The 23269-nt window shown below is 32.4% G+C and overlaps 5 protein-coding genes across 9 annotated transcripts; 2 read left to right on the top strand and 3 right to left on the bottom strand.

Moving 5' to 3' along the window:
• Positions 1-2348: 2348 nt before the first annotated feature.
• On the bottom strand, positions 2349-4253 carry LOC124446820 (E3 ubiquitin-protein ligase PPP1R11-like). Its single transcript, XM_046997701.1, has 3 exons — positions 4069-4253; positions 3858-3966; positions 2349-3192 (listed from the first exon to the last, which is right to left on the bottom strand). The coding sequence occupies exons 1-3, from the start codon at positions 4213-4215 to the stop codon at positions 3032-3034; spliced, it is 417 nt and encodes a 138-aa protein (XP_046853657.1). The 5' UTR covers positions 4216-4253; the 3' UTR covers positions 2349-3031.
• A 33-nt stretch (positions 4254-4286) lies between these two features.
• LOC124446819 (J domain-containing protein-like) lies at positions 4287-5464 on the top strand. The gene is made up of 3 exons (XM_046997700.1): positions 4287-4599; positions 4669-4853; positions 5181-5464. Exons 1-3 carry the CDS (start codon positions 4436-4438, stop codon positions 5288-5290), a joined length of 459 nt encoding a protein of 152 aa, XP_046853656.1. The 5' UTR covers positions 4287-4435; the 3' UTR covers positions 5291-5464.
• A 264-nt stretch (positions 5465-5728) lies between these two features.
• On the bottom strand, positions 5729-9121 carry LOC124447577 (general transcription factor IIF subunit 2-like). Of its 2 annotated transcripts, none has more exons than XM_046998553.1 (9): positions 8760-9121; positions 8347-8420; positions 8221-8239; positions 7959-8082; positions 7461-7514; positions 6784-6865; positions 6596-6695; positions 6357-6500; positions 5729-6056 (listed from the first exon to the last, which is right to left on the bottom strand). In XM_046998553.1, the coding sequence occupies exons 1-9, from the start codon at positions 8811-8813 to the stop codon at positions 5934-5936; spliced, it is 774 nt and encodes a 257-aa protein (XP_046854509.1). In that variant the 5' UTR covers positions 8814-9121; the 3' UTR covers positions 5729-5933. The 2 variants fall into 2 exon arrangements, with proteins under 2 accessions (XP_046854509.1, XP_046854510.1); XM_046998554.1 differs by lacking the exon at positions 6784-6865 and adding an exon at positions 7342-7393.
• Positions 9122-10531: 1410 nt separating this feature from the next.
• Positions 10532-12209, top strand: LOC124447578 (small cysteine and glycine repeat-containing protein 7-like). 2 transcript variants are annotated; one of them, XM_046998557.1, is made up of 3 exons: positions 10532-10685; positions 11349-11616; positions 11780-12209. In XM_046998557.1, exons 2-3 carry the CDS (start codon positions 11374-11376, stop codon positions 11954-11956), a joined length of 420 nt encoding a protein of 139 aa, XP_046854513.1. In that variant the 5' UTR covers positions 10532-10685; positions 11349-11373; the 3' UTR covers positions 11957-12209. The 2 variants fall into 2 exon arrangements, with proteins under 2 accessions (XP_046854513.1, XP_046854511.1); XM_046998555.1 differs by lacking the exon at positions 10532-10685 and adding an exon at positions 10906-11000.
• A 1267-nt stretch (positions 12210-13476) lies between these two features.
• LOC124447575 (splicing factor, proline- and glutamine-rich-like) lies at positions 13477-22797 on the bottom strand. Of its 3 annotated transcripts, XR_006948763.1 has the most exons (10): positions 22258-22797; positions 21482-21783; positions 21192-21287; positions 20535-20731; positions 20368-20452; positions 19929-20043; positions 19219-19383; positions 15753-15832; positions 15395-15559; positions 13477-14461 (listed from the first exon to the last, which is right to left on the bottom strand). XR_006948763.1 is itself a non-coding variant. In XM_046998548.1 (8 exons), the coding sequence occupies exons 1-8, from the start codon at positions 22714-22716 to the stop codon at positions 14336-14338; spliced, it is 1545 nt and encodes a 514-aa protein (XP_046854504.1). In that variant the 5' UTR covers positions 22717-22797; the 3' UTR covers positions 13477-14335. The 3 variants fall into 3 exon arrangements, 2 of the variants coding, with proteins under 2 accessions (XP_046854504.1, XP_046854505.1); XM_046998548.1 differs by lacking the exons at positions 15395-15559; positions 15753-15832; XM_046998549.1 differs by lacking the exons at positions 13477-14461; positions 15395-15559; positions 15753-15832 and adding an exon at positions 17802-18501.
• Between the last annotated feature and the right edge of the window lie 472 nt (positions 22798-23269).

The following is a 23269-nucleotide window of genomic DNA, read 5'->3' on the forward strand; positions in this document are numbered from 1 at the left end:
ACAGTCTTCGCAATCCATTTCCATCCGTAATCATCCCAAAACAAAGTTTGAGAAAATATTCCAACATTCGCAACGTTTAAATAACTTTGCTATGTGTTTTCACAAAAACTAGAGTACTTTCGAACACTCTCCGGTTATTTCGGTTTGTCTTACTTGAGTTTACAAGCCAGACAAGCAATATTTTATTATAATCACATTATTCCCGCAGCTGTTTTTATGTATTCTTTATTTGTTTACCGTCATTAGGGAGATTCACCCCTTTAATCTGAAAAAGTAACAATTTGGCACAGGGCTTGGTATATGTCTTTTGATTTTCACAGCAGTTCGCATTGATATAAGATGATATCTTCCAGTAACTTGGTGATTAATTCACAGCGTTTCCTTCTCAATGAAAAAATTGCCGCTTTGGAAATTATGAATTACTATCCTGAATAGAACATTCTCTAGCTTTTAATGTCAACTATGCATGATCTTCTTAAAAGGTAAGATGTTTTCATTTTAAAAACAAACAACAATCATGGCAAAAATAAAACATAAAAGGTCCATATCAAATAACTTTGATGACATCTTGATGTGAACAAAGAAATATCTTTAATAATGAGCAAAATTCTGTTACATAACAAAAATGTATTAGTGCCGCTTGTGTTCTAAAAGTGGGTTAATCTACTTTTTGCACTTGGCATCAAGGAAATTAAGTTTTAGATAACACATAATATAGTGCAAACAATTGTCAGGTGTTTGCTGTTTAAATTTATTGCTTAGTAAAATTTACTAATTTCGTCAAATCCAAAAATCGTACTGTACGTGAATTAAAACGCAATTCAACAACCATTCACTTTTACTGATTGCCAGCCTTTCTTTAGAAATTGTGATCATATGCAATATTTTGTTGTCAGATAACGTTGATATACGTCTTGTGATAGCACCTTAACCTGCATTTAGCTCGTTTTCTTTTCTATTTAGCAAACAACTTTGAGAGCATAACTTTGTGTAATTTTTTTACATTTTTAACTTATTCCAAGGAAGGGAATTAGCGTCGGTGTCTTTTCCTCAACTTAATCCCTTTAAAATGAAGAAAAGTCAATATCATAACAAAACCTCGAAAAATCTTATTTCACTTATAAGGTGTTATATATTGTGAAAATAGGATATGAAACTAGGTTTCCATGGATTTCGTCTCGTGAACATTCTATAATAGTCATCAATCATCACTGAAAATGTATTTCATCCGCTTTTCGACTGTTTGAAGTTTGAACCGAAGTTTGAGCTTTTGCTTACGTAGCCTTGGAATATCCATGACAACGACGATTTTTTACACCCATTTTGTCACGACCATGTCATGCATGTCTTTAACACCTCGGTTTTTTACAATCATGTTCTCAGCACATCTGTTTTTTAAAATTTAAACACGATATCAGTCATATCCCTGTCTTCAACGTCGATGTTTTACACCTGTGTGATTATTTTAAATAACAACTTTTTACGTGGTAATCCCAGCAAATGATTATTTATGATAAAAAAAACATGTACAATTGTACAAAATGTTGGTTCTATTAAACAATTTTTGTCTCTGACTCTCTGCAATTTGAATTTCTTATCTATAGCTATGTGTGAATTATTGAAATCCATGCATGTAAATCTAAGAAGCAAAAGTTTGATAATGATCATGAAGTAACTTCCAATTACAATGTATGATAATACAATGAAGTAGCTACTTTATACATTCATTCTTCAAAAGTCTAACTTCCAAAACTATATAAAATACCACGTTGAAAAATGTTGCATAAGCAAAAAACTTTCAGAGCAAACATTTGACACTGTGTGTCACTACTTTCGTAAAATATATTGAAATAGCCTAAGTATGAATGTTATTATATGAACCCACTAATGTTTTCATTAAAATATCTGTCTTTACACTTTTAACTTTCACACCTTAAAAATTTAATAATTTGTTAAAACGAAGACAAGAGTGATTGTTACTGGTTCTATGATTATCTCACTTGTCCATCTTTAATGATAGATTCCATATTATGACAATTTTTTAGTTTTTAGAAAGATTCAAAATTATTGGCTGTGTACCAGTGCTTTTCACTTTATCTGACTAAGATCTGAACACAAAAGCTGAACGCTTGCAAAAAATTGAAAATAGACTAATTAAGTAATCTTGTTAGGTGCAATTACTGGTTTAGCATAAGTGAAGATATATAAAATGTTATCGTTGAATAACAAGTTGCAATGACGGAGCAATCCACTATACATCGTCATTTGGTCATTATTTACCCGGTAATTTCGATAATTATTATCTCGGTAATTTTGTACATGATCCCGTTAAAAAGATTCCAGCCCGCTTGCAATTTACTCCATTTATTTTTTCACGAATCACTTTGTACTCACCAGTACAAAGTTTAAATCTTATGGTGACTTTACCATACAATTCCAACATATTACAAGCGTTCATCCGGTTGATAAACGAGAGGGCACATACTTATGTAGTATAAATAATACAAATTATATAATATGTAACACTAGAGATTTCTCTGCACTGAAATCATTAAATTTATTGGGCTTTTAAATTGGTGCTCCTAAAATAATAAATTACAATGTTTATTCATAAGGACTTTTGTTTTTTTCTATCATCCATATCATAAACAACCAATCAGACGCTCCAAACGTCTACAAAACGAAAATCCTTGAAATTGAATATTTATTCTTACTTCTGCTGAAAAAGACTCAAAGCACAAAGTTGAAAGCTATATAAAATTAATACAATTTCAGTCTAAAGAAATCTCTTCTATATAAAAATGCCAATGCAATTACTTGGATCATGGTAAAATTAAGGTTCTATGAAAGTTTGCTCATATTTACGTACAGAAAATAAAAGATGATGAAACTAATTAAGTTCATAATAGCACGTAGTTACATTAAAGGTTCAAACATCACAAGAAAATGTCGATGATGAAGAATTCTTTTACTCTGTGATGGATAATTTTACAGATAAAACAACTCGTTCATTTTTACAACCTCAAGTCAACTAACATTTGTCACAATGATGGTTGTCAACTTTATGTTTATGTTTATGCTTTTTATTATGACCAGGACAGTATGCATTACTATGACCTTCATTTTCATTTTCTGATTCACTTTCTGAAGATGATTCCCCAAATGCCCTAGGTTTTTCATACACACAACAACCTATAAAAACATTAGTCAATAAACGATGGAATTTCATGCAATTGCTGTCATAGCTAGCAGTAATTTCAATTTATTTTCCAAATTATTTGTAATGTTGCCTTCAATGGCCCTTATCCAATACAATGTGCTTATGAAGAGTATTTTATTGAGCACCAAATCATTGACAATCATACTACACAAAAAAATGGTTGTAAAAATTGTCAAATATTCAAAAACAGACATTACAATGGAGTTTAATAGGTTTTTAAACATTTTTTAAATCAGAACTGATCTTTACCTTGTGATAAACACAATTCTGTGAAATTTTTAGAAAAATGTCAGAAAAGTAGGAGTTGTGAAACTAGTCCAAATTGTTATTTCTGCTATACTAAACTATTAACGAATTCCTTAATATTTTTCCTAGTTTTTCTAGTAAATTAACAAAAAAAAACAGTTGTATAGCTGGACCATAATCAGGAAAGTTTTGCCATTGATAAGGAAGAAGTTTAGGTTGCATTATATAAACATATTAATGTTATTTGTTAACAAAATAGATAAAAGCCTAGCTTGTTAAGCAGGATAAACAGAGTACACATTCCTTCTCTGTATAAAACCAGGCTGAGTTCTCTTAAAATTGTGGAAAAAATACATATTAACATGTCAATGATAACACTTTGTTCACTTACATTTTGAAGACTTTTTATCCATAAATTCATTATCAACAGTATCCGGCTTCCACTGTACTTTCTTCTTAGGTTTTGGTTTTCTCAATTTCAACACCATTGGTGAAGATTCCTGAAAGAGATTTCACGTTGAACGACTTCTTTCTTTATCAACATTGACTACGATTTACCAACAAGAATAATAATCTCATACAGATAGTTCAGACCAAAATACCTGGTTTTGCTCTTCTACAGCTTCTGTTAGTGTAGAAGAGCCAGTTGAAGTTTGACAGTCTGTCATATCATAAAAAAGGTTTTCAAGCAGTACGTTTTTTCGTCCATAAAATTTTAAATATTCATTCACAATTTGACATTTCGTCATTTTAGGTTTCTTAAGTGTGGTGTGGTTACCAGGTCGTCGCAGCAGGCTAGGTCGCTCAAGTATCTAAAAATATTAATGTGTAAAACACTGGCGTAATAAGTGTAAAATCACTAAATTGTAAAATATGATAAATAAGAATTAAGAGATTAAATCGCCAATAGTCAATAAAACACATTTTCAATAAATCATAATTCAAATATTTTATTGTTTAGATGTATAAATGACTACAAATCGTGAGGAAACAGACCTGTATGAGATTTTAGGCTGTGATGAACTGTCAAGCCAGGAGCAAATCATAGCTGAGTATAAAATCAGAGCAAGAGCTCTACATCCGGATAAAATTCCTGAAAGTGGGAATAGGGATGCAACAGAGAAATTTATTACGTACGTTATTTTTTACTTATCCTTCTTGAAATGTTTCTTAGTAAACTAAAATTGCCTCTGAAATCTTAGATTGACAAAAGCAAAAGAAATTTTATGTGATGACCAAAAAAGAAAGTATTATGACAATTGGAGGCATTCTGGGTTAGATGTATCCTTTGATTTTTGGCTTTCTAAGTTAAAATCAAATCATATGACCATGCATTGGGCTCAAGAACCTCATAAACAACACATGATTGGACCTGATCATAATGAAGGTGAATATTATTGCTAAATCAGTTGGTTCATAATAGTTAAAAATGGAAGTAAGAATAATTTTACATTTATTTTATCGTGCACACATCCTCCAGAAATTTGATGGTGCTCTACTTGTTTGATCTAACTTTTGTATTACACTTTCTTTTCTTAGCAGAACTTGTTGATTTGTCCTCTATCACATTCTGCACTGAATTTTTCTTAATATTTTTTTTAAATAGTGGGGGTAGGGTGGGGGTGTAAAAATCCACTCTCCTGAATGTGTGGCATTGCAGATGAAGTAAATTAATTACCAGAAATATGACATGTATTTGTGTATGGTTATGTAGAAAAGAAATCCAGTATTACTGGAGATGAAAATATTGAAAAAATGGCATGGAGGAAAAGTTCCATTGAAGGAAGGTCTCAACTAAGGAAATTTCGAAATTACAAGTCATAAAACTCAGAAAATTGAACAATTGTATTGAATCATCAATAATTGCAGTCAGTAGAGAAGCTTAAATAATTGTTCTCACTATACTGTATTTCGTATTGTAGCCTTTCATTAGCACCAACGACACCAATGACTGCCAAGTTTTTTTCCCAAATAGCCTAATATATATTTTCCACAGTATGCATGTCCTTGGGTTCTGAATTATTACAAAGAGTTACAAAGCGGATGTATATATACAAGACTACAACAACACACTCTAATAATATCAACACCAATCACATCCACAATACACCAAAACCCACGGCAATGCATTTCACCCATCCAATCACATTAATCCACCCGCTAATCCAATTAGATGCTCTAAGCCTCTACAAGCTAAAAGCAACTGTAAATAAATAACTTCTTCATTTGAAAAAAGCTTGAAGCACCAAGTCGAAAGCTCAATTAAATTATTTATAAAATCCGAAGAAACTTTTATTTTTAAACTATATATACTATATATGTGTGTGTCTTCGTGAGTAAAAGGGTTAAACTTATACAGTTAAGGAACAATCAAGAACTATTTACTTTTCATATTTAGTATGTAAAAATTGTTTGCTTGAGACATAGTGATCATAGCTGCACTCCACTAAGGCAGCACATTAAGACTTCATTCAATTGTTGTTTCTTTCTCATCATAATGTCTATATTCGGGTTTTAATTCCCACATATTTTTGTGAGGGTTTTTTGTGTTATATATACATATGCTCTTCAAAATTTCTTTTAAATGGTCCTAAAATATTTGAAAAAAAAATTCATTCAATAAAGAAAAATGTCAGATGAGTGTAGATTTGCCCCTCCTTTCAATCAGTATTTACAATTGTAAAGTAGAGGAAATGTTCAAACTGCATTTATATTTAATTTCCAAAAGGTAAAGTAAACAAAAAACCAGATGAGAAAAATTTATAGGCTTCATTTTCATTGATAATACAGTGATAACAAAAAACAATAGGTCTTTACGATGTTCATCTTTAAGATGTTCATCAAGTTACTTATGACAAGCAAATGTATAAGATTGAACATATCAACATACCAAAGGTTGCTGAGTGATCTTGATCAGGTCTTTCATGTAATAATACTGATGTCTTTCAAATGCTTTGAATAAAAGTTCCAGAACATAATCTTTGTCAGCCCTTGCTCTTTTGCCTTCTTGTTTTTTCCTCTTTTCATGTTCCTCCTTAAACAAAAAATCAGTGTTTTAAATAATTATGTGGATACCCATTATTTGTAAGCCAGTAATCAAACCAAATTAAGTAGTCAGAGTACACATACATCAGGCTTGTGTTGTGAAATAGGTTTGTATACATTTGAAACAACATTCTGAAGTTGTTGAACTTTACGTGATGGTGCTATGGCTGAAAGAATGCTATTTCTAAAACAGAATAATGAAGCATTTGTTAAATAGGAAATTACACTCATTACAGTAGAATGGTTTAAAGATTTAAATAAAACGTTAAAACCTTTTCAAATTCATATATTGTGGGGTATGAGTAGCTCTGAAGTCTCCTCGCTTTGCAACAATACCTTCCAGATATGTATCAACTGATGAAATACAAAAACATTTAACATGGCTTAAGTTAGATTACTCTCCTAGACTTCTACATCATCCTGCAGATCAACTGGCCATATCAAATTACAAATATATAGTGCAAAGGTGTAAATAAACAAATTCTCAAAGGAAAATTCATTTGTCATAATTTATTTCCATTATAAACTGAAAGTAAAAACAAACTTTTTAATGCAAACATGTTTCAGCAATCTTATGTCATTTTCAGGGCAAGCAAATGAGCTAGGTTACATAAGTGTTGTACACTATAAATATGATATTTTGATAAAGATGAATGTAGAGTTTAAGTTATTTAAAATATTTAATATAAAATATCATTGAAAACAGACAATATGTAAATCGATAGAACATTGAATATAAATTATATTAACGTGGTGAATTTGCTTATAAATAATTAAATAATAGATAATAACAGCTAATTAAAATATCATACATAAAATTCATACAACACCTATAGCTTGTTTTTTTGCACAGATGATGGCATAAGATTACCAAAACATAACCTAAAAAAGTCTGTGTTTATTTACATTTAGTGTATAATAAATTATATTATTGTAAACTAATTCAAACCTTTTTGTTTTTCTTCATCATCATCAACACCTGCCATTTTATCATCACCTGTATCTTGAATAACAACATTGTACGTAAATAGCAGGTTTGACTGAAAGCACAAATTCCACAAAAACAATGATAAATAATGTTATTACATCAAGTTAGTACCCAGGTACCATTGCAATTTATATAATACAAAACAGAATTAACCTGTTCCATTACAAAATAAAGATTATAACATGAAATTTTGAAAAAATTGGCATGCCATAAATAAAACAACTGGCAATGAATGATGATGCTGAGTTAAGTGGATATATTGGCTATTTGCAATGAAGAATGTAATAGAAATTGGCTTAACACATGTAGTAATAGACATGGATGTTCAATTAACAGTCAAAATATAAAGTGGACTGTTATTATAATTAAATATCCACATTAATAATGATAATTTAGATTAGATATTTCAGACTATATTTGCATATTTCAAAGAAGAAATGTTTACTAATACTGTAGTACCTGTTTTTACTTTTTCTAAGATAACAGCTCTGCTTTGTTCTTCTTCCAATAAATTTAATTTATATTCATTAGGTGTATTGTCAGAGCTTGACTGTGCAAGATTCTCAGTCAGTTGAAATACAACCTAAAGAGAGCAGAATATTTAGGTTCATGTAAATGATTTGTCCTGAGATACACGGTAGAATTTAAAAAATGATTGAAGAAAATAAGATCAATAAGATCAAGCAAGCAAGAAAATCAAGAAAATTCCCAATGATTTCACCTCTTTGTCTTTAGGATTCCTGTTTGATAGATAATAAATAAGCATGAGTATTTAAAAACTGGCTATCTGCTGTTTGCATTTAAGTTTCAAGAAATCAATCGGTCTTTATTGTAGTATAATGCCTACTTATTTATATAAAGTGTTCCAACTGATCCTGACTCATCTGCATTGTTGAATACAGCAGCTAAATACTTTGGAACCTAAAGAAATAATATTGATCAACAAACTAAAATTACCATGGTCAGACAGTTGACTATATGAAATGTAAAGCTGCCCAAATTCTACTCAAACAAATTAAGTAATCCAGTCATATTAATGAAGATGGGAGACAAATTAACAGCAACATAGACGTAAAACAGAGTCAGAGTGAAAACAATTCTAGCTAGTTAGTACCTTAAAAACCATTTAAATTACTCTCCATTTTGACTTTTAAACATGCAAACAGTCTGCCCCTCTCATCAAAGGACGAAGAACGCATAAGCTTTTTATATCTTTGAAAGTTATAAATTGGAGCAAGAGCAAATTGTCAGACAACTTACTTTGACCAGCCAAACAGGACGGGAAGCATTGGTACAATCTACTTCCTTCGCCATTTATTCCTCTTGTTTATATCTTTTGTCTATTCATTTCATCTTTGACAGTCAGCACTCGCTAATGGTAAATAGTACGACGAAAGCAAGCAAGCAGCCGCCAACAAAGAAGTCACCTCTGTTACTCTTTAAGACTGAAAAAAAACTAAAGAATCTTAAGTCCACTAGACATTGTTAAATGTTTAATTCATAACGACTGCAGCAGTAATGTAATTTTTGCATGCAAAATTTGATAGTTAACGAAAGTGGAAGCACCATGAGAAACCAACATCACAGGAAGGTAACTCTCAGGTTACTGTAAATTCTGACATCTCTATGGTGGCCTCAGTGAACTCCATATATATATATATCTGGAATGATAACGACAATACATTTTATAGATATAAAATTGAAGCCAAAATCCTAGTCTCTTGCGCGGTTTGTACGTCAGTTCCCGTCCTTCAAAGTCGAATATTCACGCGGTTTGTACGTCAGTTTCATTCCCCTGAGTGCCAAACATACACGGCCAATATAAATTTGAATACAAATTGCGAAAGCATAAACATATAAACAACATCACGACAAACAACACACGAGGCCAACTCCTCAAAAGGTTATTTTTACAGCTGAAACTTTACTACAGTGAGTTCGTTGTAACTTACAACTTGTAACGAGGAAAAGCCAAATGAAAATTACACTGTATGCTAAAAGACAATACAATAGAAAATATGACGAGAAAATATTCAAGCATAAACTTTTCTTTCGTCCGAAGGTAAATTTTCAAACGGTGTCAGACAGTGTTTGTCTTTTTTGTCATTTAAGTGGATTTAAAGATCTGTTTTCCGAAGAAAAAGAAAGAATATCAGTTTCATAAAAAATATTGAGTCTAAAACTCGCATTTTTACTTTTTACAGAGCGATTGTATTTTTAGTCGATTTTGATAGTGCTTGAAACTTGAAATACTAAATGTTTGTCATCTCGATATCAATAGTTGAATATCCTCAAAGACTTTGATATGTTTTAAAGGAAAACCGCAGCGTAAGAGCAGATCGACTAAGTTCACCTCATCTTGCTTCTCGATTTATCACTTTGATTCACTTTCCGTGAACCTTTTCATTCCAAAAATTTCGTTATTTTTACGCTCTGATCAAGATCCGAACTCTACCATTACCAAGGAACAAATGATTTAAAAAAAAATAAAATGAACACGCGAGGACTAGAGCCTGACGTGTGATGACGAATGATGACAACAAATATTTTTTTGGCTTCAATTTTTGGCTTCGGTTATCATTCCAGTTATTCAAATGTCGAGTTCACTGGGTGGCCTATGAGTGCCATTGTAATTTCTAGTGTTTCCACTCCATTATTGGTATTATTTCATTTCTATTATTTTACAATTATAGTTTTGTTTCATCATTTTCCCAATCAGAGTTCCTTATGCGTTCCGCCATATTTATAAAGTATAGAGCCCACTTCATGTAATATGGAAATATAGGGTTTATCAGGTAAGAATTACAGGGAATTGTGGGCTATGGCACTCATAGGCCATGGCATATGATTGATTCAATTTATTTTTGATTCAGAAAACAAAACTGAAACAAAACTATAATTGAACTGTTAAAAAAAATAATTAAACAAAACAAAACTGAAACAAAACTATAATTGTAAAATAATAGAAATGAAATAATACCAATAATGGAGTGGAAACACTAGAAATTACTATGGCACTCATAGGCCACCATACATCTCTCTGCAGGGTCACTCCAATGGGTATCTCATCTCTATTTCCTCATACCACATTTTCTGGTGTGTTTGTTGTGTTTTATTTAATCATTTTCACTCACTGATGGTGACAGATAGCTTGGTTATCTAGGAAGTTGAATGTGACTATGAAAAGTATGTGTATAAGACATGTTTACGTGTGAAACTACGTAAATCTGACACAAATCGTGCTTATTTTCATGTCCGACAGCATATTTCATGTTTGCACACGTATTTTCCTTTGACGTAGTTTTCGAAGATGATGGATATCATTCTTTGAATCATTATCTGATTAATTAAAAAAATTGTTTTGTGTTGATAGTTATGTGATAAAAGAACATTATGCGGTACGATTTTCCGTTAGAATAGGATGACGAAGGTCACTAAGCTTTCTATTGGACCTAATCTTTGTCCATCTCCAAAAATTTGCGTTAGACGCGGAGTTAGAATGTGAGCGATACAAATTTTTGACAAATCATACATTACAGCGAGGTAATTTAATAAGTTGGTAAGCTGTCTTCATCAAACGTGAAAAATTGCCCCTTCACTAAATATTATGTCTGATTTGTTGTATTTTGTAATGTAGAGAAATTTAAAAACAGCATATTTCATTATAATGAAAGCTTTCTAGTGTCTGTAATAAATTTTTATTTATTAATTTCAAAATGTTTGCAATAATGAGCTTCAAGGATTACCTGACTCCTTTGACAGGTGGACATTGCTGTTTAATTGAGTGCTATGTTTCAATATTTACAAATTGATTTTGTTATCTTCCATTCTTCTTATGTGTTTGTGAAGAACTGCTACATTGATTCCTTGGAAAATGGGAGACTGTGACTGTGGTGACTGTGGTAATTGTGGTGATTGTGGTGATTGCGGTGATTGTGGCGACTGCAATAACTGTGAATGTTGTGATTGTATGTGGGAAGACTTAAATTGTTGTCCAAAAAATTTATTATGTTGTAAACTTGAGGATGGAGCACTCAAGTGCCATTTCTTGGAATCAATACCTGAAGAACTAACTCCTTGTCAAAAGACTTTACATTTTTGCTGTGAATGTTTTGAGGTAATTGATTAAGAATGAAAATCCTTACTTATTTTATCGTTCTATTGTGTGTCAATTTGTGGTCCAAAATCAATAATCGCCTGGCTAAATCTATAATTAAAACATGGAACTATCTTGTTATTTACATTCATTTGTTCACTGTTTTGCTTTTTTTGAAATTCAGATATTTGAATGTTGTTTTGCAATAACACAAGAACCAACATTGCATACAGGATTGCCCTCTCAGCAGCCTCCAGTACATCAAGTAATCGATAGAACAGTAAATAATGAACAATTGAAGGAGGAACCAATGACAGATATTTCAAATACAGATCCACCACCATCTGTTACCACTGCATAGTAAGGTCATTTTTCATGTCATAACCAAATATAAGAAGAACTAGTGCAAAGAAAAAATAAGAATGTTATTAAGTCAAAAAATCTTATAATGATATTAATAAAATGCTTCGACCCAAAGCTCCTAATCAATTTGCAAATCATGATTACCAACATAACGTTACTATATAGTATAACTAACTTACAAGAATCAACTACCATAATAGAAGAATTCGTCCAAATAAAATGGGAGAAACATTTATACATTGCAATATAAAGATGTGTTAGTGTGGTATTATATTTGATCACAACAACTTTGTTGATGTAAATTAGCATTTATTTTAGCGGCAAGCCATGCATTTTGTTAAGATAAGCAAGAATAGAACTAAATTTCTAAATCTTATTCCACGCTAATCTCAGGTGTGTCCAATGCTCATGAATTCAACTTTTCTTTGTGATTCAACTGACTGAGAAATTTGGGTTCTTACTACAAATATTGGTTGGCATTTGCCCACACTGGCGTACGTCACAATTGTATTTCCTTTGTCTGGTTTGCTCAGACTATAAATATGAGAAAATAAACACTATCTAGTCACTGTGCTTATTTTGTCATCGAATAGAGTTAAAACAGAAATGCAATGAAAAATAGTATGACGGAAAGCTGGAAGATCTAGACATTTATCGTGAAATTAGGGTATGTACATGCAACTGGATGAATCATGTTTTCTAGCGGGCGCTATACTTGTTTTTTCTTACCGAGGAACCGTTTGAATTATTTCATGAATTAATATAATGTTCAGGGAAACATTTGGAAGATCGCTAATTTTCTGAACGCCACACCGTTGTCAGTCAAATAGGCAAGATATTTTCGATATTGAGTTTTCTGTTTTAGCCAGAGGAATGCCTTGATTGTCGACGAAGTACAATACATTTCCTGTCAAGAGCCATTTCCATTAACGCAAGTCTTCTTTAGTCATTTCCTGAAACTTCACAATAGGTGCTCTTTTGCTAGGCTGACGCATCAAAAAATTACGACTTAGCAATTTAAACTATGAATAAAACGCACAACTGTCCATTGAAAATGTTTCATGAAACATAAAATTATTAAATACAGTTATTGTCAAACATGTATTAAAAGGCCCTGAATTGAAAGAAACGCGTTTGATATTTGACTCATCTGACACGAATGACAAATGTTGTTCAAAACTTCCGCGCACACTAGGAAATTTTGTCGATCACACTTGTCACGAATAACAAGTACGCGCGGCAAGTTCACCAGTGTGCGGCGGGCTTAAGTTGTCCTGACTGCAATTCTTCCAAAGCTTTTCGTTCGTCTGAAATTTGACCTTCATATATACATAAATCGGTCATGCTCGACAGTTCAATAATTTGTCTGCATACATTGCATTCCCTCGCACTTGCAAACCGTTCTTTTTGTCACAAAGTCAAAACCAGTAATAAGCGCAATTTTGGTACATTTCTTTATTGCTCGGATTTTAAAGTAAAATATTCAAAGGTTTGTATTCAACCGAAAACATAAACAACTTCAGTAAAATTAATTTTATTACATTGTTTTTATGTATACAAAGGCTACCACTGATTTCAAATAATGGCAGATGGTGACTTTATCGAATGTGCTTTTTCACTCTGTGAATTATGTTCTTGTCTCTTAATCGCTTGCGGAAAAGGTTTGAAGGTGCTAACAGCGGTTGTGATGCTTACAACGGTAGTGATGCTTACAGCAGTGGTGGTGGTGCTTACAGCGGTAGTGGTGCTTACAGCGGTGGTGGTGCTTACAGCAGTGGTGGTGGTATTTACAGCGGTAGTGGTGAAGACGAAGGAGATTGCGGAATCTTCGGACAATGTGGAGAAGGCGGAGATTGCGGAATCTTCGGACAATGTGGAGTAGGCGGAGATTGTGGAGTCTTTGGAAATTGTAATAACTGCAATTTCAGTTCTCCTCACAGCTGTGGAATTTGCGATTTATGTTGTTGTAAAATCGAGGAGGGAGCATGCAAAAGTGACTGCTGGGTATCTAAACCCGTGGAAGAACAAACTCCTTTTCAAAAGGCCTTTCATTTTTGTTGCAAATGGACCGAGGTAATTATGACACTATTCGTTTTGAAAAACTAAATTTCCGTTGCAAAGTTCGTATAAAAAGTGACAATATTTCTTTTTACGATGATTGTTATTTATTATTAATATTTATTATTTATACCATTTTTTTCATTTTTCATAAACAGATATTTGAATGCTGCTTTTCAGTGGCGTCGACACCAGAACCAATATCTGAAACAGCTTTACCATCTCAAACAGGGCTATCATCCCAACCGCCTCCAGTACACCAAACGATCGAAAGGCGAGTAGAGGATTCACCACTGCAAGAGCCAACGATTGAGGTGGTTTATCCCGAATCTATCACTTTCAATCCTGAATCAGTCAATTTCAATCCAGACCCACCACCAACAACGTAAATTTTACCATTATAGACCATTGACACAGAGAGCAGTAACAACAAAAATTGAGAAATCTGAAAATTATAAAAAATACAGTATTTAGAACTAAAATGTGATGACATGTACACTTTACTTTAAGATCAAGTCACGTGTGCGTTCACGTATGGACGACTTTAAACTCATAGACAAGATGACTTTCTTTGTCGATGGAAAAAAACTTAAAGACAAATATTTATCAGTAATAATTATTTGAATCAAGTTTTGTGAATGTAACGTTTTTCAATAACTATTTGAATCGCAGTTCTCTAATGAGTTTTGGGAATATATCGTTTTTCTAAGTGAAAAATAGTAAAAGTACATATAATACAAAAATACATATATAAAATAAAATAGAGAACGTGTACATTTATTATAAAATTTCTAACCAATAACGAGAAAGCAACTCAAAAAACAATAACATATTTTAATTCAACACGCAGAAATAAGTATAAGAACAAAGATAACGTTTTGCTTCATACGAAGTCACACGGGAATCCGCGTTACAGGACTCCGCGTTACGGAAATCCGCGTTACAGGACTCCGTTCTTCCCATACGTTAAATCTTTAGGTAAAAGCAAAATTTGTTTTTCAAAAATTAAATAGCAGCATAAAATACAATTTACACAAACTTTAGCTGCCATTAACAAGGTTAACAAGCAGCTAATTTGTACCATAAGGTACGCAACTCATCAACATTTAGCAATAGTAATGTCTTGTTAATTGTTCATTCATATTTGACAATATTTGCGTGAATTATTCACTTATACTATTCACATAAATAAAATCAGACAATTGCATTTGTATACGATAGATATAAAAAACATAAAATTGCTGAACTGTCATGAAAACTGAAAGGTAACATTCTATATCAAGCTTTATAAAACTGACAGCCTTTTATCAAGGGCAGCAAATGCTCGAAACAAAGTTATACAAAAAAAAGAATTGCGCGCGCTACTCAACACACTTACCGCCTCTGGTGAAAGAGGAATTCTTGGAGCAAAAGGAATAGGTACTCTTGGTGACAAATTATGAACTGGAGTCAGTCCTGGACGTAAAAACATAGGTGGCACAGGTTGCCTAAGATCAATTCCATGGGGAAGTGGTGCACGAGGGCGATGAATAATTGCAGCTTCCTATAAAAAATTGCGCTGATTTCAACAATTTATTTGTGATAGGCCTACATTGAATAATCACTAAATAATATGAAAAGTTTCTCTCAGAATAAACTATGATATCACCAATATTACTAAGATGGTTGATCCTTTGTTATTTCATCATTGAGATAAATATACATTTAAATATACTTCTAAAGTATGAAGTAATAACCTTATGCTTCTTACGAAATCACACGGCAATCCGCATTACAGGCCTCCGTTCTCCTCTTCCTTAAGTTAAATCTTCGCAATCTTTAACAAGGCAAAGGCAAAAATTTGTTTTTTCAACGAGAACAAATAACAGCATAAAATACAATTTGCAGACTTCAGCTGCCAATAACAAGGTTAACAAGCAGCTAATTTGTACCACAAAGTACGCAACTCAACAACATTTACAATACTAATGTCTTGTTAATTGTTCGTTCATATTTGACAATATTTAGGTTAACTATGCACGTGTCCTATTTATTCCTGATGCCTAAGTAGACCCACCTTTTTATTAACCAAACTGAATTTTTAAGGCGTTTTGAGTTTATAGGCAGACACTCCAAATTTCCTATTTGCTACTTTACAAAATTTATATTGTTGGGAGTGAATTTTGAGATTATTGGGATGTATTTAAGATAACTTGGGTACGTCATAAGATGACTTAGGTATTTCGCAAGAGAGTAGAAAATTAATATTGTAATACCACAACAAAGCCAAATCAGTAATAAAATCAAACCAGACAATCTGTTTCTAAGCTACTGTTCTTTCTACATTACGTATAAATAGCAAACAGGTCGTTGTCAGTTACAATATGTCAACTACGGCATCCGTAATAGTTACATTTGAAATCAAACCATCAACTTCATCAAACGGTAATTGTTACCTAGTGCTTATAAAACACGTGTTTTCCACAACTCCACATTATAGTTTAACATTACGCTAACATGCTGTAAGAACAATTACATACCTCCCTCAGACACGCCATCATCCATTATAAAGTCTTTTTAAGAACGTGCATCATTCGTGTACTTATCACAAAATAAACTTTCAATAAATTTATCGATGCAAATATATAGATGTCTCCATCTGCGATATATTATAAGTTCGAATAAATTGTGTAAAAACGCAATAGAAACTATCCTAACACCGCCCCTCCTTCTCCTACACATGAAATTAGCTACAATTACAGCACTACTTAATTAACGACTCGATTAACATTTCATCGACATTTGTAAATGTTATCTTACAAAATTAGAAGGAAAATGTGCTAGAAATTTGAACAATGTATCACAGAAAATGAGAAGACTAAAAATGGTTTTTTATCAGGGTTTAACACATCGTATGTATACTTAAGTATTAAGAATTTTGCTGTTACAAAATATACAGGATACGACGATTCTATTTGACACCTTACTACTAGATGTAAAACCTGAAAAAGAAGGGTGGTATAAAAATGAGTAAAATTGAAAGTTGATTTGGGTCATTTTTCACGCATACACTCATATTAATACCATTCACATCAACGTTGACTTGGGTCATTTTTCACGCACACACTCATATTAATACAATTCACATCAACGTTATATCAGTTTGCAAAGAGAAGGCGGCAAATTTATCTAACAACTGTAACAACAATACAAGTTTAACTCCAAGAGCAAGTACTTGGCGTACAAAACACTATTTTCTCAAAGTTAGATATTATATATTTTCGAACAGTTGAACATAACATATTGTCAGCAAATCTTCTAATCAAGCAATTCTAAAATATGAACCACAAACAAAGGTATTCACACTAACGTTACCACGAACAGTGCCTTTTATTAATAACATTCTTCTTCCAGACCTATGCTTTATGTTTGTGTTTTTTTTTGCAGACAGCATAAGATTTGCAGTCAGCTCAGCGCAGTCTAAAAGTCTAAGTGCGAACCAGCTGGGCAAATTCTATATTTTTTATTTATTCAAACCCAATTACTGAAAATTTTTTGTTGTGTTTTGGGAGAGGTTTAAATACATTTAACTTTACATAGGCTGGCCATGATTGGCGGTTAGCTACACGTTCTTGAAGATAGAGCGTTAATTCTTAGCTCTAATTAAGTGTCTGATAACAAAAATTGTCAATCATCGTAAAGACATATTCAAAAAAAAGGTTAGCAATTTAGTATAAATAAATGAATGCACGCAATTTAAGGTTTCTACGCATGGAGTAACTTCACATAAACAACAAAAACAGATGTAATATACAGCTGATATATTGTCAAAAATTACACATATTTTTACTTTACTAAAAGCTTAAAGATTAACCAATGCGGTGCCAAGGCAGCCACTAAAAGTTGCTGTGTCCATTGGATGTATATATATAAATCCTCCACTTATACTACCGAGTATCAATACAAGGTACACAAATCCTCTTATATTACCGAGTATCAATACAATGTACACATATATCTACTTATATTACCTAGTATCAATATAAAACAAGGATTACTTACGTGTGCAAAGCTTAAAAACAAATTAAGCTTATGCCATTATACTCGAAGAGCGCATTAAAAAGTTCAAAAGGGCCACAGCGCAAATTGTCATTATTCAGAATCACTCGTCTTGTGCATATCCATTTCAACTTATTCTAACCTTACAATCGCAGAATTCTCATAATTAGCATTAAAATATGGCACACGCTGGTCAATTATATACATATATTGACGCTAAAAAGTTCGCAATCTATCTCAAGTCCACAGCTATGAGTTATATATACAGTTAATTTTTGCGCTACAGGGTAATACACAGTCATAGAAGTTCTATTGAATAAAGTCTTATTCTTAATAGCGATCACGTGGCTTGTGATCCAAATATCGAGAACCGGAGCGATCGCCTCGATCCATTGACCTGCGACCCCGATCGCCGTCTATTTCATATCCCATCATTCCACGGAACCTCTATACGTGAAAATCCGTCAAACAAATAGCAAAAAATTCATTATATAACTTGTGCACTTCATGTACATTTAAGTGTAATATTTACGAGTTTTCCTTAACTATGAAATATACTCCTACGTACTAAATTACCATTTTTTCACACTAATATGCAAACTTATTTTCTCAAATAGGACAAAACAATAATGATAATTAATAATAATTTATAATAATTCATAATCATTGATTATATAAAGTGGTATATCAACCAATTTCATATTAAACTTTCTATCGTAATTGTTAAAAACAACGTGAGCAACTATGGGAAAAGAAATTTACACAATTTATGTAAATACATGTACGATGTAACTCTATAGGCAAAATCAAATTATTTTACCGAAACGCGATCTAGAATGAAATCGTTTTCATTCAAATAAATTCAAGAAAATAAAGCTTGTTTAGTTTAATAAGTTAATTTAATCAATTATGATTTCTATTATCGACATACGTAATAGCACACAATTACACGAACGAGCATTTAATGAATAAATACAGATAATTGCATGTGTATACGATAGATATAAGAAACATAAAATTGATGGATTGTCATCAAAATTGAAAAGTGACATGCTATATTAAACTTTATAAAACTGCCAGTCTTATATCAAGAGCAGCAAATGCTTCGAAACGAAGTTAAAAAAGAACGGAAAAAGAATTGCGCGCGCTACTCAACACACTTACCACCTCTGGTGAAAGAGGAATTCTTGGAGCAAAAGGAATAGGTACTCTTGGTGACAAATTGTGAACTGGAGTCAGTCCTGGACGTAAAAACATAGGTGGCACAGGTTGCCTAAGACCAATTCCATGGGGAAGTGGTGCACGAGGGCGATGAAGTATTGCAGCTTCCTATAAAAAATTGCGCTGATTTCAACAATTTATTTGTGATAGGCCTACATTGAATAATCACTAAATAATATGAAAAGTTTCTCTCAGAATAAACTATGATATCATCATTATTACTAAGATGGTTGATCCTTTGTTATTTCATCATCGAGATAAATATACATAAATATTGTTCTAATATACGTGTAAAAAAAATAAAGCTTTTCACAGGCAATTAAAACTTCTATGACCAGGCAATTGAGGCAGTGATAAGCAAATACCCTTTTTGAAGTTAAAATTCTCTTTACTTGCCATGTCTGTGTCAATTAATGATCATGAAATACAAAGAAGCAAACAATTATAATCACTAAAGGATATCATAAATTATTATTACCGTATATGTGTGTTTGAGCTTCAGCCAATAATTAAAGTCACTTTGATGGTCCATTAAGACAAAAAAGTTTTTATTCAAATAAATTTATTCACAAGAAGTAAAAACGAAAATCTGAAGCTCATATGAAGACTTGTTACAAAACTTTTTAAAAAGCTAAAAGTTGAAGCATTTCTACCTCCAACTGCTGCCTTCTAAACAATTCATCTTGTTGACGTCTTAAAATATCTTCTTGTATACGAATTTCCTCTCGTCTTCGCATATCTTCCCTTAGGCGTGCTTCATCATGTCGCCTGAAACAACATTTCAACAACTTCAGTTGTGTCATAGAAATGAAAAAAGCTCCAATGTTGTGAAGGCCATTTTATCATTGACACAAGGTGATTACAATTATGAACAGCAAAACTGAACTTTTTGACAGCAAAGACACATGTTATTATGAGTGATTGAATATAAATCAAAGAAAATTATGTGCCTCTCAGTACAATATACGCATCATTTACTCAGCCGGTAATTCCAGATGTTTTAAAGTGATCATCACTGAGACAACATTGCATTATCTACTATTGTTTCATATTATATAGCAATATCCATAGATATACATGAAAAGTGCAAACCTCATCTCCATTGCTTGTCGTCGGATCATTTCTTGCCTCATCATCTCCTCTTTTCTATGTAGCTCAGCTTGTTGCACCATTAGTTCTATCAAAAAAAATTGTGTGTTATAATCTTGGTAGTACTTAAGTTCAAATTTATAATAAAAAATGTGCTTTTTTACAAAAACCTCTATGTTTAATTTCAGCTTCATAATCAGTGACTGCCTGTGCCATATCAAGTTCAAGTTTCTCTTCAGCTTCTTTAAACTCATTCTCTAAGGCTTCGAATTGAGTACGCTTTAATTCATCAAGCTCTTTCCATTTTTTACACCATTCATGCTCAAAAGTTCCAGCTGGTGCAAAACGTCCACCTGCATCTCTTTCGCTAGATTAAACAAATGTGCTTGTAGATGTAATTATAGCTTTCATAATGATGAAAATGAAAAAAATCTTGCAATTATTTATATTATTTTGATGGCACCTTTAATAATTTAAACTTTTAAAACATCTCGCAAGGTGTACAAAATGTTTTTCCAATGTTAGGATAGGACAATCACAAATAAAACCATGTTTACAAATAAAATGGTAAAAAATTGGTGCAAGTTGCAAACCAATAATCTGATACACTTTTGCAAAAAAAACAAACAAATCATTGTGTATTTATTCAAAACCCTATATTGTTCCTGATATTTGCACTATTAAAATTTCAACAAATCAAATCAATCAGCTTTTTCAAATTTATAAAAAGAAACACTGACAATTGGAAATCAGTTGATTTTGACAAAAAATACAAATATTTGTCTCTAACATCAAAATATTAAACAAAAATAACAAACAGAACTAACCTAGAATACATTGGCATTCGTTCAACAGATTTCTCAAGGAGACCATCTTCCCAATCAGTCTGTTCTTGCTGTTTTGTAAAAACAGGTCTTGGTGATCTGAAATTATAAAATGTATGCCAATTACATAATAAATCAAAAGTGAAAGCAATTTATCTATTTTAAACAATCCTTCAGATATAATTTTCATCATTGTGATAATCAGGCGGTAATTCCAGACACTAACTTTTTCATCATAAGGATTGTCCACAAAAACTCAGCAAAATTTATTCAATTTATAGTTTAAACAATACCTTCCAATCATAAAGAAATTTTCACTTGTTTTTTGCAATGCACTGGTAGCATTACCCTTGCGAGCAAACTCTACTCTTCCGTAGCCTTTACTTCTTCCACGATCATCAACAACAACTACTGCTCTTTCAACATCACCAAAAATAGAGAATGCTTTCTCTAGCATTTCATTTGATACTAATGGTCCAAGATTAGAAACATGAATGGCAGTAGACAAGCTTGCAAATCGAACTGTGAGATTTCTTCCTTTTCTCATGGATCCATCTAGAGCATTTTTGGCAGCTTCAGCTGCCATTCTAGTATCCTTTTGTTAAAATTCAACAATAGTAGAATCAAAATGTAATGAAATGGCTAAGTTTAATTTGTGGGTTGGTTTGCTAATATTTCTATCAGACAAATGAGCGGATGTTTCTTTATTCATGTATCTAGAGGTAACATAAAATTTTGAAAAGAAATAATCAAAGTGCAACCTTTCTATAGTTGACACTAAGGTCTGCACAAACAAGGGCAATTTTAATGGTAGAAACATTATATGATAAACATAACACAATTCATTTATATAGCAAAAAAATGACACCAGAATACGTATTAGAGTATCTTTTTGCATTTTAACACACTTTAAGCCGCAATCAAAATTAATCAATAAAAGTGATAATTTATTTCATGCAGAGTAGAAAACCAGTTGGGCATGGTTGGGCCAAGATGCCACGTGGTACACATGGCGTCTATTTTCTAAGGAAGCGAATCTACATTCTACAATTTCGACGTTTATATTTACCATTTTGATAAAACCAAAAGCTTTTTCTTTATTCAAGTAGGCTTCAGTGTATTCTCCGTATTTCTCAAACATTTTCTTAAACTCTTCTTCCTTCATATCCGCTATATTCCCAATAAACAAACGACATCTGTTCGAAAACTTACGTTCTGTCTTCCCTGTAACAGGATTGACATAAGTCTTGCTATTTGTGCTAACATACGATATTTTTTGAGCAGAGTTGTGTTTTAAAGTATTTGAATCAAGCGAAGAATCGTTTCCGCTAGTATTGTGTTGGTTGTTAGAATTCACAGCAGCCTCTGAGTTCACAGCTTCTTTTTCGGGTACGACATGTGGCTTCATACTTCGTTGCTTATCTTTTTCCACAGCTTCTCGATTTATAGTGTCTGATGAGGTATTCATAGATTCGTTTGGCTTTCTTAAAGGCGATCTTGATCTGTTTCTTGAATTGGATGAACTCATGTTGCTGAAATATCCTCAGCAAGTAGTATTATAAACAAAGACAGCGTATGAAAAGTTGCCAACAATTAACGCTTTTCAAGGTTTAGGAGTTCAGGGAGAGCGAATTAAAGACTGGGAACAAGACATTGAACTCTATAACATCTGGACTCTGGAGAGATAACCTTTATCCCCTGGGGCTGGTTGCCCGAAGCCTGGATAACGTCATCCAATGGATAGCAAAAATCTTCAAACTTGTAAAAAAACAATATTTCATTTCAATGATTGTTAAGCTCGAATCTTATACCTTTTGCTTTTTAAAAGGTTTTATAAAAGTTTAAAAAATTGCTAACCAATGGATAACACTATCCAGGCTTCGTGCAACCGGCCCCAGTTAGTTATTAAAACTCACGATTGTGAAAAGTTTAGTAAGCACTGTTCGTGTGTGCGTGTGTAAGAGAGGGGGAGAGGGAACTATAAAAAAGCATTCTCAGTTTGTGGATGCAGAGTTTTATCTGCTTAATTGCTTGTCTAAGAAAAAATTTGGGGGTAAGTAAATTATTTAAATTTCCTTTTT

This window comes from Xenia sp. Carnegie-2017, unplaced genomic scaffold (assembly GCF_021976095.1).
Source record: "Xenia sp. Carnegie-2017 unplaced genomic scaffold, XeniaSp_v1 HiC_scaffold_22, whole genome shotgun sequence".
In the NCBI taxonomy this organism is placed as follows: Eukaryota; Metazoa; Cnidaria; class Anthozoa; order Malacalcyonacea; family Xeniidae; genus Xenia; species Xenia sp. Carnegie-2017.